This window comes from Chelonia mydas, chromosome 6 (genome assembly GCF_015237465.2).
Source record: "Chelonia mydas isolate rCheMyd1 chromosome 6, rCheMyd1.pri.v2, whole genome shotgun sequence".
Classification (NCBI taxonomy): domain Eukaryota; kingdom Metazoa; phylum Chordata; order Testudines; family Cheloniidae; genus Chelonia; species Chelonia mydas.
In genome coordinates, this window is record NC_051246.2 from 23,980,887 (window position 1) to 23,999,494 (window position 18,608).

The window sequence follows — 18,608 nt, forward strand, 5'->3', positions numbered from 1 at the left end:
TGTGAAATCTGTATAGTATGGGGTAAAAGCACACAAAAGACCAGATTTCATGGGGGGAGACCAGGTTTCACGATCCGTGACACGTTTTTCATGGCCACGAATTTGGTAGGGCCCTATATATAAATACTGCACTGTAGCTGTTTTGTCATTTATCACAACTCTCAGTGAACTGGATTAAGCAAAGGGAATTAAAACTCATTTTTCCTGGAATTTCACATGTTTACTGGCTTCTTATTTGTGAAATACACTGTAAATGGTATGAACAGATAGCTCAAAGTACAGCGATGAGGAGCTGGGCAAGAAAATTAAATACTTGGTAGAGTAGGTGCTGTGTTCATATATTCAGGTACATGCACTCTCCTGACTTAATCATTCTTATCTTGGAAAATATCTGTTCATATTGAAAACTTAAACATAATTCTTAAAGCTAATTGTTCTTTAGTTCCCCACATATCACTGTCCACATATGTTAATCGGTCTATGGCTAAAAGATTAGAAACCATCTCATTATATGGCCTTTGGTGTTTCCAGGTGCACTTGCTACTCTACTAGTGATATTTGATTGCCACAAAGACACCATTGTCCAACATAAGCCTTGAGCATTTGACTAAAATGGTAGTGGGTGTGGTGGCTTGCTGTTGCCAAGAATGCTTCCACAGGCAAAAGTGGAAGATTAAGACTTGTTCAGAGTTAATGTTACTTTCATTTTGGAATAAAAGAAGTAAATGTTGAAAAGATTAACTTTTTCTTTTGTATGTTTTAGTTCCGTCACTGCAGAGAAACTCACTTAGTGACTTAAGAGTGGAAGGTGGATCAGGAGAAAATCTTCAACCAAGTACATTGCACTCAGGGACCACAGCAAGCAGCTCCAGTGCAGAACCTTCAGTTTCATTGGGGCTGAATCCTCACACCAGACCCACCTCATCAAGCTTATTTTCAACATCATCCTCATTAAGCAGGTTCAAGAAGGCAGTGAACCCGGCACAGACAACAGCGGGAAGAGCAGCTGTTAGATTAGAATATTCAATGACTCCTAGATCTGTTCAGACTCTCAGTGTGGCAAATCCGAGCAGACCTGGTCTAAAATCAGATGAAATGCCTAGATTTAATGGGGATTCTAAACATGCAGTGCCCTCTTGCTCCACATCTTCGAAACCCTTCAACAGTAACTCTAATTTGAGTTCAAAAAGTGTAGCTGTGAGACAGCTGCTAAAACCAGCAGCTCCCAAGAGGATTGATATCTCTGAGCTTCCCAGGATACCAAAGATTAAAAAGGAAGTCGTCAGCAGGCATTCAGAATCAGAACCTTCAGGGAACCAAAACTGTGACATCCCCAGTTCCTGTATAACCCAGCTGACTGGCAAAGGGAGCACTAATCAGTCAGGAAAAGGTAGCAAGATGGAAAGCAACAAGTCAAATACCAAGGAATCTCAACAACAGACACACACAAGTGGAGGCTCTTTTTCCACAAATACAGGTGTCTATGGGAGTACAACGCTGCTGGGGTCATCCAGGAGTAAAGGTGTAAGCTCTTCTTTTGAGAGCTTTAAGATTAATATCCCTGGAAACGCAGGGCATTCCAGCAGACTGTCTAATCCTGGGTTTTGTAATACCTTCCGCCCTGTAGACAACAAAGTGCAACGGAAAGAGAATCCTTCCCCTCTCTTCTCAATTAAAAAACCAAAGCAGATCAAAAGTGAAATATTATACGATCCCTTTGATCCAACAGGCTCAGATTCAAGTTCAACAAACAGCAGTCCTGAAAGGCTTGTCTCAGGGGTGCCGCTAACAAATATCACCAGAACCATTTCGATTGAAAGTCCCAGAGTTCAAACATTTCAAACTGTACGTCGTTTTACCCCTTACACGGTAGAAAATATCTTTGGGTCGGGTGCTGAATCATCTGATGTTCCATCAAGTAACACAGAGTCTCATGATGATGTGACAATAGAGGGTAGGATTGTGGAACAGATCTCCGATACTGAACAAGAAAAAATGGATGAGGAAGAATCTCAAAGCAGTCCCTGTACTTCCTCTGCAGTCAAACGAACTTCTAATCTGGAGTATTTAAAAGAAGAAAGCAGAGAAAGTCCTCGTGTGTTCTTTGATGCAGAAGACCTAGCTAGAGCTAATATGAAGCTGGAGCCAGATAGCCACTCTAGTAATGATGGGCAGCAAAAAATCCATAAAAGAGAACAAGTGGAGAGAGAGTCACGTTCCCGATCCCGGTCAAACTCCAGCTCCCGAAGCCGGAAAAAATTGAAAAGAAAAAAGGCACTCCTCAAAGAACATAAGAGAATCCCATCAAGGTCCAGGTCAAGAACACGCTCGAAGGAAAGAAGCTCCAGGTCCGCCTCTTGGTCAGCTGAAGAGGACTACAGTAAAACGCACAAATTGAAATCCAAGAACAGGAGGTCTTCTAGTGATCGTTCCAGTAGTCATGAACGATCAAAAAAAAAGAAAGCAAAGGATAAAACGAAAGACAAAAAAGCAAAAGGTTCCTGGTCCAGGGACAGAAAGAAATCCAGGTCACGCTCAGGGAGTCCTGACAGCTCCTCTTTTGAGTTTTATGAAAGCCGAAAAAAGAAAAGGCAATCTGGCTCTCGATCAAGAGGAAGAGAGCGTTCCCGATCAAATAGCATTGAGAGAACTAAAAGGCGGAAGCACAGGAGAGACAAAAGCTATGAGAGATATGATAAAAAAGATGATAGCTCAAGGCCAAGGGAGAGAAAGAGATCAAGATCCAGGTCACGGGAGAGGAGAAAATGGAGATCTAGGTCACCCTCTGTATCGAGGTCAAGGGAGCACAAAAGCACTAAATCTAGGGGGAAAAGGCCACGATCTAGATCACGCTCCAAGGAAAGAAAGCACAAGCCAAAAGAGGTGTCATCGCTTTCTACTCCAGAGAAGGATCAGAGGTCTTCAGATGACAATGTATCTAGTGTTTTTGTACATTGTCATTCTTTGAAACAAGAGCTGGAAGAGCCAACACCAGAAGATGTTTCCTTAAACCTCCAGTCAGCCATCATACCCGAAAAGGAGACTCCAAGAGACACTGCTGTACGACAGGAAAATGCCCAAGAGAGTGCAGAGATGGAGCAAATCTCTGAGGAATTTACAAATGAAGCTGCACCCCCGCTGCCAGAGAACACAAATTTTCTTGCTTCACACGACAATATAGATGCTTCCCTTGAGAGGGAATTAATAGATGGGACTGATTCAGCTGTGGTTAGTAGCCACAACAGTGTGAACCTGGAGGAGACTACAACTAAAATAGAAGATATTCAAGTGTGTCCATCTCTAATAGAATCACCTCGAGAGAAGGACATTATTGTGCAGGATGAAAGTGACGCAACACCAACCCAAAGCTTATCTGAAAATAAAGTTGTGGAGTGTGTGAAAGATGCTAACGATGAGTGCCCCGTGTTAGATAAAAAAGCCAATGATGTAAATAAGCCTGAGCTGGAGGCAGTATCTCAGGGTCCTGTGTTGAAAGCTAAAGCACTTGTGAAAAGGGTTACATGGAATTTACAGGAGGAAGAAAGTGATGCATTGACTGCTGAAAAAACACCAAGTAAGTTTGTGGGGTGTGTGTGTGTGTTTTGCCAAAAAAAAAAAAGTCATAACTAAGGATATGATTTGGTCACAGCTTCCATGACTTTAACAGATCTCCTTGACTATTTTGGCTTGGGCTTCAGCCCCACCATGACCATGCCATGATTCTGTACATTTTTGCTATGACTTCTCTGTGAATTTTGCCTAATTTTACTGTGACAAAATCATATCCATAATCATAATGCATTGAGTATGTTGTCTGTAAGGGACCGTGTTGGTGAAATAGAAAGCTGTCTCACACTTGTGTAGCGAAACTCTGAAGAAAAGTCATTGTCATAACTGTGTATGTCTACCCTACAAGCAGCACAGCTGCAACTACACTGCATAGATAGTTGCTACAGCTATGGAAGGGGTTTTTCAATTCCTGTAGTAAATCCACCCTCTTGAGAGGCAATAGCTAGGTAGTCGGAAGAATTCTTCCATCAGCCTGGCTGCATCTGTGGGGGGAGGGAGGGTTAGGTTGGCTTAATTACATCACCGAGGGTATGAAATTTTTCACAGCCCTGTGCGATGGAGCTGGCTCAATCTAATTTTTAGGTGCTGACCAGGTCTCTCATTGTCTAAAGTGACCAGTGGCATAGATAACTGCTCTTCACTCTTGTTAGCCCTGCAGAGCCAACACAGCTAAGAGGGAGTTTGTTCCTTCTTGTGCATCAACTGAATTGTTTGACAAGTTCCAATCAGATATACTTGTGCAAACCCAATAAAAACAATAGGCTTACACAGGTGTCTCTTGGCTCGTAATTGAAAGGCAGTGAGATTGTTCAGGTGTAGCCACAGACCTTCTTTGTCCTGCGGAGCCTCAGTGCTGTGTGTGATTGTAATGGAAAGAATCCAGCTGGACTCAGATCCCAGGTTGAGTTTGCAAGACTGGGAGAAAAATCATCTTTTTACTTAGCACATGTGATATGGAAATCATTGAGACAATATGAACATAGGTCTGTCCCTGCAAGGCTGTTAAACCTCTTTCAGAGTAGAACTGCATCACAAACATCTTACTGGGGCATGATTTTCAAAAAGTGATGAGCAGCCTCTAAAATTCAGATGTTTCAAGCTGGTCACCCAAAATCACTAGTTAGTTTTGAAAATGTGGGCTAGTGTGTATAATCAGATTTTCTTTTTGCAGCTGAAAATCCTCACTTAGCAGAAGTTGTGAAATATAAACTTAGTCACTGCACAGAATTCTTTCTTAGCCAGTCACATTGCTAGATTTTTGCTTTTCTTACGGCTTGCTTTGTACTTGTGATGCATTGGGTTTATCACTGTTGTTAAATGCTTTTTTTCTTGGGAATTTTAGGGGTGCCGTTTTACAAACTTCAGAGAGCAAAGGAAGGGGCCTGGAAAGCAGAGGACTTGAGCCAAACATTAAATCAGGTGCAGTTAAATGAGCCTCCTCCAACCAATTATATGATTCCTGAGCCTATGTTTCCTGATCTAGATTCCTCTCAGGTTGGTTCCGACTCCAAAAGCGAAGTGTCATGGAAGGCCATTCCACCTCATCCGTAACCTCGTTGTGCCCTGCCCCTTCCATTACGGAATTCTGCTCCTTCCTCTGCGTATAGTACATTCCATATAGCCCATGCACTTCAGCAATCCGCTAACTGCTTATTCCTTCAAACCGTGCTCACACTTAGATTAAAAATCAAAGTTCATTACTTTACTTCACAATATACTTATAGCTTCCGTTTTCCAGCATTTATTTGCCCCCCAAAATCTTGCTTTTGGGGAACAAATTGTCTTGCTGTAAAACCCAGCTTTTTGGCCGTGGTTCATACTATACATGCTTGTCCATCTGTGCTGCCCACCAGTGAGAAGTTGAGTAGGAGTAGTGCTGGCTGCTGGAGCACAGAAGTCTTGCTGTGGCATGGAAACCTCAGCCCCTTTGACTTAAAGAAATGTTTAGCAGTAAGTCACTTCTCTGTTTCAGTGGGTAAAAGCTGCTTTTAAATTCCCTAAACTCTGCTTTTTTGCACTGTAATATCAAGAAGCATTTGCCAAAGTGTCTCTATTTTGCAGGTATACAGTCAAAACATACCTTTGACACCACCTCTGCCCTCAAGCCTGCCACCCTATGCACCAGTCAGTCAGCCCACAGTTCAGTTCATAATGCAGGGGAGTCTTCCTCTGCTTGGCTGTGTGGCAGGACAGAGTTTGACTCCAGAGCCAGACAGCCTGGCTACGGCTTCTGAACCAGGAAATCAGGCTGCTTCGGTTGGAGATGTGGAAGAGAAAATCAAAGCACCTAAACCTCCACTGGATAAAACAAAAAATGAAGAAGTGAGTGAAAGCCCTGATGTTAACATATGTCTAGAGTTATGTGCTCAGGCTGTGCCAATCCCACTGAGGCATTTGTGTGTTGTCATAAATCATGAGCAACACTTCCGTGGCTTGTCACTATAATCAGAAATGAGAGATGAATGAGATGTTCTGTTTTGTTTAACTTGTTTTAGGGTCACAAATATTATTTCTTGCCGTGTGACTTCACTGTCCCTAATGCCACAGAGTGACTAACTTTGCTTTGCTTTGGATCACTGTGCTGCCAGTGGAACACTGGACCAACCTTGTCTTTGGTTTATCTGGGTCTTTCTCTGTGTGACAACTCTTTTGTGTGTCACACCCCTTCCTAGGTCTCTACCCTAGTTAGTTTCACTCTGCAGCTTCTGCTAGACCACAGGAGCAGACCTCTGCTGTAGCTGAGTGCTCTTAGAAAGAGGAGGTGAGGCTCTTTTCTGCATAGCCACCTACCCCTCTCTCCTGCCCATCACAATGAAACTGACTAGGACTGCATCAGTTTCTTGCTTCTATTTGTTGGCATCAAACCACCACAAGTGTGAAATTTCTCTGCAGGGGAGTTTGAGTGCAATTTAAAACATTTGGGATGCTTGACCTACTGTCAAATGCCAAATGGTAAATTCCTGAAAGCCAAAATGTTCAAACTTGCATAAATACCTGAATTAATTCTTTTCTGTTTTGAAATGGACATAATTTGGGTACAGCAGAAGTCTAGATACTTTAGTTAGAGAATCATAGAAATGTAGGGCTGGAGTGGGCTTCAGGAGGTTATCTAGTCCATCCCCCTTTGCTGAGACAGGACAAAATATACCTAGACCATCCCTGACAGGTATTTTGTCTGACCTGTTCTTAAAAATCTCCAGTGATAGAAATTCCACCGCCTCCCTTAGTAACTTATTCTAGTACTTAATTATCCTTATAATTAGAAATTTTTTCCTGCTATCTAACCTAACCTAGTTTCTTTTGCTACATATTAAGTTCATTACTTCTTGTCCTACCTGCATTACATCCACTGCCAGTGCCTTGATGCTGAGCTGGGTTTCTTGATTGGATTCACTATTTTTGGGCCTGTAATAGTTAACACCTATGCGCAAGTCCTAAAAATCACGTTTATTATATCTACTGCTGGGTCCATAAAAAAACGCTTACTAACACTGATAATCCATGACTGAGCAGCAATTTTTATGTAGTGTGAATTCAGTTGCAACAGAAGAATTGTAAGCTGCTTTTGATGTGATTTGTAATACTTTATCTTGGAGACCTCTCTACTACCTATGTTTTCTGTGTAATGTTAGGGCTATTTGAAGTTGAAGTGTTATCTTCCCAGCTGTGATTTGCCTTCATAAACAGTCTCAGAGCCTTTTAGGTACTCTCTTTATCAATGGATGGATGCTTCGCATTCCAGGCTGCTGGATTAGGGAGGTTAGTTCAAAAAATTAATAAACAAGTGAATTGAGGAATGACTGTCAAAATATAGTAGAACCCTCATTTTTTTTCAGAGTAACTTGGCACTGAGCAGGGTTTCACTGGAATAGGAATTGTAGTTTGCACAATGTGTGACTTTCATTCTAGTTCACTATAAGTGGGTTTCACTGCACTTGTAACTCTTTAAGTCTTGAAATAAATCTTCACTTTGTCAGCTGACTTTTTTAATAGGGCTGGACTTGGGAGGCTGCTTACAGATAATCTTGGGTTACTCATTCTTCCTTTTTGCTTTGTAGTATATGAAGAAACTCCACATGCAAGAGAGGGCTGTGGAAGAAGTGAAACTTGCCATTAAGCCCTTTTACCAGAAGAGAGAGATTACCAAGGAGGAATACAAAGATATTCTCCGAAAAGCAGTACAAAAGGTAAAAAAAAGAAATGTTTACTTTTAAAACAGAAGGGGAACTGCACGGACAGTTAGGTGCCAAAGCTTGGATTACATTTATAAGCTCTTGTAGTTACATGCTGTAACAGAGTGGCAGATTCTGCAAGATCCCATGTAGAGTTCTAGAGCTTTGACATAAGAACTAGGTGTTTTAGGCAGGGCTGATAGCATCACCTATTATTAAAGTTCTCTGACACTTCCCGTTTTAATACCCTGTTTTTCGGTTGCTAAAAACTTTGCCAAGCTTTAACTGGTTGGGCTCATATTTTCCATGTTGGGGGTCTGCCTCAGGCTGAATTTTCTTTGGAAAATTTCAGCCAAAACAGTCTCATTTCCAAGACTGAGCTAGGGAAGTATATGTTGTTTTTTCTCCTGCTAAATTCTGTGACCTTTTGTTGGAACAGCTCATGTCCCCAAGCTTTGGAGCAGGGACTTGACATTTGGCAGGAGGTGGCCTTTTCGTCAAGGATGTGCCTTTTGCCATCCCCCTGAAAATCTGCCCAAGTTGTAAGACTTTGAAAAATCACGGTTCACGCATACTTGGGCTTCTTTAGTTTTAGCTTCTAAAATTGAAGAAGATTCTCACTTCATTGAGCTCATTTGAGCTTCTCTTAGTGCTGACCAGGCTGCGCATGCACCATCCCCACAGATCAGCTGAGCATGTTCCCTCCAGCTCAGAACTCCAGGGGAAAAGCCAGACTTTCCTTGAAATGGTTGATCCCAACTGCTCTGGGGTGGGCTGGGCATTGGCAGTGAGAGCAGGGAGTCTCTCTCTCCTGCACTCTCCCTGACCTCTCCCTGCTGGCATCCATGTAACTTGGAGGAAGCATTTGATTCAAATGCAGAAGGGAATAAAAACTGGACTGGGGGAGAGCAAGGTTGGATTCAGGCTTAGAGTCTGAGAGTGGGAGGGAATGGGTAGGGGAGAAAAACTGGCACGGGCTGGGAAGAGACTGTGATTGGGAGCTGCAAGGGAGGATAGGCTGAGACTGGTTGGGCAAGGAGACAGATTCAAAACCAGAGGGGGAGAGACTAGAATTAGGAGCTAATGAAGGAAATGGAGGGGTGGCGAACAAGAGCTGGGGGTGGAACATTGATACTGGATGAGGAGACTGGGCTGGCTGACTGGGCAAGGAGCCAGGGATGGGGTAGGCAAAGGGAGGCTGAAATTGAACGAGGAGAATGACTGTGAGTAGGAATCAGTGAGGAGGAAGCGGGAGAGAGTGGACGAGGAACTGGGAGAGGGAGAGACTGGGAGAGGTTGGGATTTAGGGAGCCTGGAGGGGGTTATTAGAACCAATGGGGCAAGCAGACTGGGGACTGAGGAGTGGAACTGGAAATTGGGGAAACAAGGCGAATGGTACTGGGATAAGGAGCCAAGGGTATGGAAGAAACAGAACTGGGACAGGGATGGAGACAGGGCAGAAGGGATCAAGCTTGGGAAACGGGCGAAATATTCTGTGCCTACTAGATGATACTCACCTCCTGATTCTGGAATAGAATTAGAGATTCTTGAGTCTCGCCATTCCTCTGCTGTCAGCAAATATCCATGACTCCTATTTGCACAGCATGTGTCTCATCCTATTCTAAATGCTGGTCCCTATAGAGGGTGACAACTTACTACTGTCAGGTAGTCTATTAGATCTGTGCAGTTGATGTAAAGGTTTTAATCCTGCTGCTGACCCATAGGGGTGTGTACATGATGCCATGTAATTGAATTTCTATACTTTCAATTTGCTTTGTTGAAAAACCTAGGAAATTACACAGACTACATTTTAAAAAAACATTTAAGGTTGGAGAGTCAAGTACTCAGTTAGGAAATGCCAGAATTCAGGTTGTTTGTGCAACTTGAATTCAGCCCTCTTGTGTGTATTCATTATGATGCAGTCTTTAATTACATGATCATGCAGTACAGTGCTCAGTTCTTGAGCAGCTTTTAATATTTTGTTTTATGCTCACTGTTCTGTGTGGGGCTTTAGGCCTTTTTTGTTGCTCGCTAATCAAATTCTTCAAAGACACAATTATTATTTTCCTCATGGGCTTTTCTATGGCATTCATCACAATAGTATCCAAGTGCTTCACAAATATTATCTTCATAATACTTCTGTGGTGGTGGTGAGTGGCATTATCCCCATTTTGCAAATTGGCCTCTCGTGCCACAGTTGCCTAAAGAAATTCACTATTTTGAGTGCCCAATTTGAGACACCTAGAGCTGATTTTTCAGAGTTCTTAGCCTTATAGAGCACTTCATACATTCAAAGCATAGCTCCTGGTGACTTCATGCTCAGCACTTCTGCAAGTCAGCCACTCAGAAATTAAGGAACACGTAATTATTGACCACCTGTGAAAAGTTTCGTTTAGGTGACTTGCCCAGCATTACATAGAAACTCTGTGGCAGAGGCAGGGATAGAATCCAATTCTCTAAGGTAGCATTCAACTGCCTTAACCATGAGATTGCCCTTCCTCTTCCTGCAATCTCCTGACTCCTCCATTGCACACATTCCAGCTTCTGCAACAATTTAGGCTGGGGTCCTATAGACAACAGGCTGCTTCACTACACAACCCTGATTCATCACTAGAGCAGATCCATCCTGTTCCCTGAATGAGGCAGGAGGCCTATGGAACATATAATATGTGGATCATGTGTTTAAGACCATATCAAATGCATAAACACAAGGGGGCTGAATTAAGATTGCACAGGCAACCCGAATTCTGGCATTTCCTAACTTTTGAGCGTTTGACTTTGCAACTGTAAAACATTCTTTTAAATGTAGCTTTTTGTGTTATTATTTTGGGTCATTCTGTCTCAGGATTTTGAATTCTGCATAGACATGCAGAGATTTTTGCCAAGCCACTTGGACGTTATGTCCAATAAGCTTCATTGTAGGTACATAAGAGGAGTCAGTCTTTCTGAAATGATGAGAATCATGCTCCAGTAACAGAAATCCTCCAGGGAAAACCTCAGAGGAGCCCTTTCTGTGGCGCAAGCTTAGACTGACATCTGTGTTCTGTTACGTTTGAGTTACCAATAAAGCCAGCTAAAGCAGAGGTGGGCAAGCTTTTTGGGCCGAGGGCCACATCTGGGTAGGGAAATTGTATGCAGGGCTGGGGCAGGGGGTTGGGGTGCGGGGTGTGGGGGGGGTGCGGTATGCAGGAACGGGCTCAGGGTAAGGGATTGGGGCAGAGGAGGGGTGCGGGGTGTAGGATGGGGCTCAGGGAAGGGGGTTGCGGTGCGGAGTGCAGGAGAGGGCTCAGGGCAGGGGTGCAGGAGGGGTGCGGGAGAGAGCTCAGGGCAGGGGGTTGAGGTGCAGGAGGGGTGCAGGGTGTGGCGGGGGCTCAGGGCAGGGAGTTGGGGTGCAGGGGGTGTGTGGGGTGCGACGGGGGCTCAGGGCAGGGAGTTGGGGTGCAGGAGGGGTGCAAGGTGCAGGCGGGGCTTAGGGCAGGGAGTTGGGGGGCGGGCGTGCAGGAGGGGTTCGGGCTCCAGCCTGGTGCCGCTTATCTAAAGCAGCTCCGGGGCGGCAGCGGTGTGTGCCAGGGCCAGGGCAGGCTCTGGGGGGGACCACAGGGCTCCATGTGCTGCCCTTGCCACGCCTCCAGGGACCTCCCCCAAAGCTCCCATTGGTCACGGTCCCCTGTTCCCTGCCAATGGGAGCTGCGGGGGGCGGTGCCTGGAGGCAAGGGCAATGCACAGAGCCCTCAGCCCCCCCTGCTGCCGCCGCTGCCACAGGGACATGGTGCAGGCCGCTTCTGAGAGCGGCACTGGGCCTGCGGCGCTACGGGGGGCAATCCCGCGGGCTGGATCCAAAGCCCTGAGGGGCCGGATCCGGCCCATGGGCCATAGTTTGCCCACCCCTGAACTAAAGAATAGACTTGGAGTTCATACAGTGCTATATGCTGTCTGCTCACGTGTTAATTTTTTATGCTTTTTATCAGCTAGTCTTTCATATTACACAACGAATGCATAATTGGGAAAGCAGGTCTGAGGTACAAATGGTAGTTTGACATCTGTTTCTCACCCTTCTGGACACTTGTAACAATATTTATTAACTGAATGACCTGTTTTTTGCCCTGTAGATTTGTCATAGCAAAAGTGGAGAAATCAATCCCATGAAGGTGGCCAATCTGGTAAAGGCATATGTTGAGAAATACAAACATATGAGGAAACACAAGAAGACAGACACTGAAGAAGATCTGCATGAAATGGAGAATTGAAGTAAGACCCATCATGAGGCAAATTGGGGTTATTCTGGCCAAGGACATTATTCTGGAGGGAATAAATAGTCTGCAGTTGCATCTCATTGGAAAGAAGACATAAAGAAGCTGGGTATAATAGGATTTATCTGCCGAAAGAAGCTTGAATTGTTTTCCACGTGGGAATAGAATTTCTTGTCTTGAATGAACTCCCGTTGTAGATCCAAATGACAGAAATCAAATGCTCCCAAACCAGCAGCATAGTTCAGTGGAGACTTAGAAAATATTAAAACTTTGGGGGCTCTCAAGTTGCTACAGTTTTTAGGGTTTACTTTGATCACATTTTTGGTCTGTGCACCTGTCTTGCTAACAGTTTAAAACTGGACACCATTTTTATATTCAGAACATAAAGAGAGAGACTGTTTCCATTGTGTTATTTATCAAACTATGGATTGTCTTTAAAAACTTCTCATACGTTGATTTAATACTTGAAATGTGGTATTTTTAGCCTGGTCGATGGTGAGTGAAACTTTGACTCGCTCTCAGTCGTACAGGAGTTGCAAAAGTGAGCTAACCTTTATAAATTGTCTTCAGAAACCACTGCTCAAGATGTGGCATTTATTTACATTTTGTTGAGTATCTTGTTAATGAGAATCTTAAATTTTTTTTGAGGGGGGGGGGCAGATTATGTTGCAATTTTGTAAATAACGTGCCGATGGTTGTTTTTGCGTTTTACTGAGCTGCCTTTCAGAGAAAACAAAGAGCAAAGGTTGTGAATTTTCAGTAACAAGCTTGAGGAGTGAGAGGGAACGATGTACAAAGCAGAAATGTGAAAGAATTTATAAAGTTATTTTGAATGGTTTTAGCCATGCAGAAAGTGTCATTTATTTGTCCTTATCCTTGCATCTTACTCTTTCAGTAGCTATTCTGTATAAATCTCCACTCTTGGGTCTTAAATAGAGCCTGGGGTATCCTTTTAAGGCCTGGCCTACATCTAAATATTAGATTGACCCAACTACATCACTCAGGGCTGTGAAACATTTCATACCATCTGCAAAGTAGTTAGGTTTGCCTAACCCTTTGTGTGGCTATGGATAGTTTGACGGAAGAATTCTTCTGTTGACCTAGCGACCACCTCTTGGAGAGGTGGAATACCTATATTGATGGGAAGATCCCTTCCTTCGATATAGGAAGGATCTACGCTACAGCAGCACAGCTACACTGCTATAGCTGTTCCGCTGTAGTGTAAACGTACCTCTAGTGTCGGGTGTGTAATTTCTTGAATTAACGTGTTACCTGTTTTTAGGATTTCTGGTGCTCACATTATTGAGGTACAGCACATGTAATGAGTTCTGAACACCTCAGATTTCTTCATAATAGCAATGTTTGTCCCCAGGTACTGCAGAATCAGGCTGACACAAATCTTTTCCAAGACAGATGCCTAGAAAGTAATGGCTGACGAATGGTTTAGGTTGTTTTTTGGTGGGTTTAATATGCTGAACTGATCAGTGTCCATGTTATTGTTTGGGAAGGGGAGGGAATTATATGTAAGGAAATTAAGGCGGAAACGATTAGGCTATAGATCAGAAAAGGGCTCTCTCATAAGAATTAGAATATAATATACATGACTGTAGGAAGCTGTGGAAGGTAGGTGTAGTAAAATTTAGAAGATGAATGCTTACCTAACCTCTTGGAGCACATTTGGATACACTGTGCCCTACTGATGGTGGGTTCATCTGCCAAGAACAAGGTGCCCTCTAGGTGATCTCATTATTTTTAATTAAATAAATAGATAAATCTGAGTGCGTGTTTTGTTTTTGTTTTTGGCCAAGGGGTTTAACTAAAGCTTCACATGTGACAGAACTTCCTTAGCTGCTCTTATATTGCCTTTCTGAATATCTTCAACTATCTTATCTTTCTAGTATTTACCTTGGCTTTCTTTTCCCTCTGAGCTCTGTGGTTGGGTCATGATTCTGAGTTGCTACGTTACTATTTGATTTTAAAAAATGAGACACTCCAGGTAACACAGGGCTTTACAGTGTGTGTAAATAGCCTGGATTTGTGTGCATAATTGCTTGGAGTACAATACGCCAGCGGTTCTCAACCAAGGGTCCAGGGCCCCCTGAAGGGACCCTGAGCAGGTTTCAGGGGGTCCACCAAAATAAACCAAAGAGCAGGGCAGGCGTTGGACTTGTTGGGGCCCAGGGCAGAAAGCTGAAGCCCAATCCCTGCCACCCAGGGCTGAAGCGGAAGCCTGAGCAACTTAGCTTCACAGGGCTGCCTGTTGTGTCAGGCCCCAGGCCGTTCCCCTGCTTGCTACCCCCTAATGCTGGGCCTGGCTTTTAATCTACTGTATGTGCAGCAAAACCGTTGTGGCAAAGGTGGGCCATGGAACTTTTATGGCATGTTGGGGGGGCCTCAGAAAGAAAAGGTTGAGAGCCCGTGCAGTACGCTACCCTCTTACGCCTTCATTAGCCTTGGTAATTGGTATGTGTATGTAACTGGAAGCTGATTTTGGTTGAGTGCAATAGTAGACCAATTAAATAGTTGTAATTTTCAAAGCTCCCCAAGGCATCTAGCCATACTACTTCCAATAATTTGAATGCAAATTGTGTGGCTGAACACCCTAGTTGGCTCTGAAAAAATCTCAGCCCATGTTTTTTAAGTTCACAGGCACCGCCACCAGGGTGGGGGAAAAGCGGGAGAAGTGGTCTTCTGTCCTCCTGCCCACCGCCCAAAAAATAGCAGCATTCGCTAGCTTGTAGATGATCCCTACAGCACAGCTGCAGGGCTCGTGCACAGCTCTCAGATCTGGTCTCCCTTTTATTTGTTTCAGCTCCACATGAAAGAGTGAACATTCTACTTATTTGAATCGGATATTGACCCATTATTTAAAAAAAAAAAAATCCCCAAACCCACAGCTCGTTGGGCACATTTTTATTCCCCTTGCTGCAAAGCCTTTATTTTGGTCCTATCGTTCAGGGCCATATGGAAGCAAAAGAACGTCTGGACAAGATGTTGAAGTGAGCTCTTGTTCTGAACTGGAGCTTGTAGAGTCAGTCATTATGTTGGGTGCGTGTGTACTCTGTATAACTACTTTTCTGATGAATTGACCACTAAAATGTTAACACTGGGGGTGCTGAGATGTAAATATTGCTGCCAGACTTTCATAAAAAAAATGTGGACTTTTAAAACAACTTTTGACTGTTTCCTAATTTGTATTTTCTTGCAGCATCAGTCTTGAACTTGTCAAGAATTGTTCAGAGGCAAATGTGGTGGTGCTATATGTTAAGAAAACATATTACCAGATGTATTTATTACAATAATAGGTTTGAAATTCATCACCCCTTTATGTAGGGCCGTACCAAATTCATGGCCATGAAAAACGCATCACGGACTGTGAAATCTGGTATTTTGTGTGCTCCTGTACTATACATATTTAATGGGGGAGACCAGCATTTCTCAAATTGGGGATCCTGACCCAAAAGGGAGTTGCAGGGGGGTTGCAAGGTTATTTTAGAGGCTCGTAGTATTGCCACCCTTACTTCTGCGCTGCCTTCAGAGCTGAGCAGCCAGAGAGCAGCGGCTGTTGGCCGGGTGCCCAGCTCTGAAGGCACCGCCCTGCCAGCAGCAGGGCAGAAGTAAGGCTGGCAATCCCATGCCATGCCACCCTTACTCCTGCACTGCTGCCTTCGGAGCGTGGCGGCTGGTGACTGAGGGCCCCGCTCTGCAGGCAGCAGCGCAGAAGTAAGGGTGTCAATACCATGCCAGGCCATCCTTACTTCTGTGCTGCTCCTGGCAGCAGCTCTACCTTCGGAGCTGGACTCCCAGCCAGCAGCCGCCGCTCTCCAGCTGCTCAGCACTGAAGGCAGTGCCGCGGGTGGCAGCAGCGCAGAAGTAAGGGTAGCAGTACCGCAACCCCCCCTACAATAACCTTGTGATGCCCCCCCCACAACTTCTTTTTGAGTCAGGACTCCTACAGTTACAACACCGTGAAATTTCAGATTTAAATAGCTGAAATCATGAAATTTACTACTTTTAAATTCCTATGACAGTGAAATTGATCAAAATGGACCGTGAATCTGGTAGGGCCCAATTTATATGTGATATCACCTGTGGTAGGATTACAGGGTAGAAGGAAAACACATCAAGGCATGCAGTCTGCATTTGCCATGCTCTCAGGTTACAAGATCACAGGTACACAGATATAGACTAGAACTGCTCTGCCATTGTTTGGAATAAACACTTGTTGAGATCAACCGCATGAAAAAGATGTATAAAAGTACATAAAGTGTGTGAATTTGTCCTTCTTGCTATATTTAACAAACCAGGAAATCTTATTTATTTAACTACATCTGTGTTTACGTTGTTGCATGCTCTTTGACATGAGCTCAGAACTGTCTCAACTGAATACTTCATAGATTGGGTAATTTAGTTCAATGGTACTTGGATATCTCATTATGTGGCTTAGAACAACCCTTTCCCTTACATCTGTCCAGTTTTAAAAGGAACACTGTCTAAAGAACCACTAACTCAGAGGTTCTCAAACTGTGGTCCATGGACCACCCAGTGGTCCATGGATAGTTCCCTCTAAGGTACACTCCTGGGTGGCTGCCCATGAGAATGAAGGTCAGAATCCCTCCCAAAGGGGTGTGTACGTACGTGTGTTTTTGCCCCTCACTTTTAAAGTCCAGTTACCTTTTGAAATGCATTTTCCCTAATTAGTGGCCCCGTGCAGGCGTGACTCCACTAATTAGGTGCTTGGACCGTGGAGAAGATGCACATGTAAGGTGAGGTGGTGGCCTTGGGGGAAAGGGGATAGGTGGGAGGGAGCAGTGGAGTGAGAAGAGGGGGTGGGGGGAATTTGGGATGTGCAGGGCTGCGGCCGCCAGAGAAAGAGACGACTTTCCCCAGCTCCAGGGCTGCGGCTGCCAGGGAGAAACGGCCCTCCTCCCCAGCCTCAGCTCTGTGGGTGCTGTGGCAGGGGAGACAAGGCACATCTATTGCCTTAGAAAGGTAAGACTGCTGATATTAAAATATGAGTTGTGTGCTTTTATTTGTAGAACAAAAAAACTTTATTATTAAGGGTTTTTTTTTTTATATAGCACTTTTATCCAAAGCGCTGTAGAATAGTTAGCTAACGGTACAAACAACGCTTGGAAAGATCATTAAGTGGTCCGCTGAGACCCTCAGCAATTTTCAAGTGGTCCGCAAAAAAAAAAAAGTTTTAAGAACCACTGCACTAAGTGAATGAAGGTGTATAACACAATGCTGTTAAAGGCAAATGCTATTTTTAATGAGCCACCACTGTCCTTCCTGGTACTGGAACTTCTTGACTGCCTTCAGCACGTCACGTGTATAGAGGCTTTTTGGGAGAAGGAATTCTAGAAACCAGATGGCAACAGAGGGGAGCAGGAAAGGTTGATCTGCATTTTAACAAACAACATGGAACCTCTTTCACCATGAGACTCCATGTCTCCGTCCTCATGGTGGGAAGGAACTTTATCTAGGGGTGACCTTCAGGAAAATGCATTTCAAAAGGTAACTGGACTTTAAAAGTGAGGGGCAAAAACACCCGTACATACACACTCCTTTGGGAGGGATTCTGACCTGACAATCTGGTCAACCGTGTTGCTGGGAACACATGGTAAGCATTTCACCTTGAACTAAGTCTAGTTTAAGTTTTAGTTACCAGAGAGCATTTTATCTTTTTCTCTTGTAACCATTTGTGACTTTAACGCCTTGTACTCACTTGAAATCTATCTCTTTGGAGTTAAACTTGTTTTATTCTTTAATCAAATTCATCCAGTGTTGTGTGTTAAACTGAATTGTCTGGTAAATCCAATTGAAATAGTGAGTTGTATGTTAACCCCTTACAGGGGTAATGAACCTATAATATTTGAACTGTCAAGGAGAGGGCTGGACAGTGCCGAGCACATGTTTTTAGGGAAAATTCAGAACTAGGAGTGTGGTGGGGTCAACCTGCAGGTAGGAACCAAGGCTGCTGGAAGCCAAAGTGTGGCTAACAGGCTGCTGGGGTCAGATTTGCTGGGCCAGGGCTGTTGCTGTACACAGACCTCAGGGTGTCACTGTCAGGCTGATTGTGAGTGACCCAAGTTGGGAGTTAAAATAGTAAAGCATTGTGAGACACCCAAGGTTGCAGGGCAGGTGGTGACACAACCCCTGACTAGTCTGGGTTGCACCCAGAATTGTGATACGTTCCCATCTTGGTATCAGCTGCAAACTTTATAAATGTACTCTCTATGTCATCTTGCAAATCATTTATGAAGATATTGAACAGAACTGGACACAGGACAGATCCCTCTTGATATGCCTTTACAGTTGACTTTACGGCTTGAACCACTGATAACTACTCTCTGAGTACAATTTTCCAACCAGCTGTGCACCTATCTTATAGTAGGTTCTTCAAGGCTGTATTTCCCTAGTTCGTCTCACATGATATTCTCATAAGCATTGTCAAGCCTTACTAAGGTCAAGATATATCACATCTACTGCTCCCCCTCTACACACAAGGCTTGCAACCCTGTCAGAGAAGGATATTAGGCTGGTTTGATGTTATTTGTTCTTGGCAAATCCATGTTGACTGTTACTTATCACCTTATCTTCTAGGTGCTTACAA

At 44.0% G+C, this 18,608-nt stretch overlaps 1 protein-coding gene across 5 annotated transcripts in view; it reads left to right on the forward strand.

Moving 5' to 3' along the window:
• PHRF1 (PHD and ring finger domains 1) overlaps positions 1-18,608 on the forward strand; it is a 52,939-nt gene that overhangs the window by 32,943 nt on the left and 1,388 nt on the right. For 4 of the 5 annotated variants that reach the window (XM_037899563.2, XM_043549040.1, XM_043549039.1 and 1 more), the window contains 5 exons: positions 764-3,574; positions 4,913-4,989; positions 5,632-5,892; positions 7,629-7,757; positions 11,852-12,833. In XM_037899563.2, the coding sequence (XP_037755491.1) occupies positions 764-3,574; positions 4,913-4,989; positions 5,632-5,892; positions 7,629-7,757; positions 11,852-11,989 (3,416 nt within the window). In that variant the 3' untranslated portion in view covers positions 11,990-12,833. Of the gene's footprint in view, positions 1-763; positions 3,575-4,912; positions 4,990-5,631; positions 5,893-7,628; positions 7,758-11,851; positions 12,834-18,608 lie in introns of those variants that run through there. The other variant, XM_037899562.2, reaches the window with a different exon arrangement.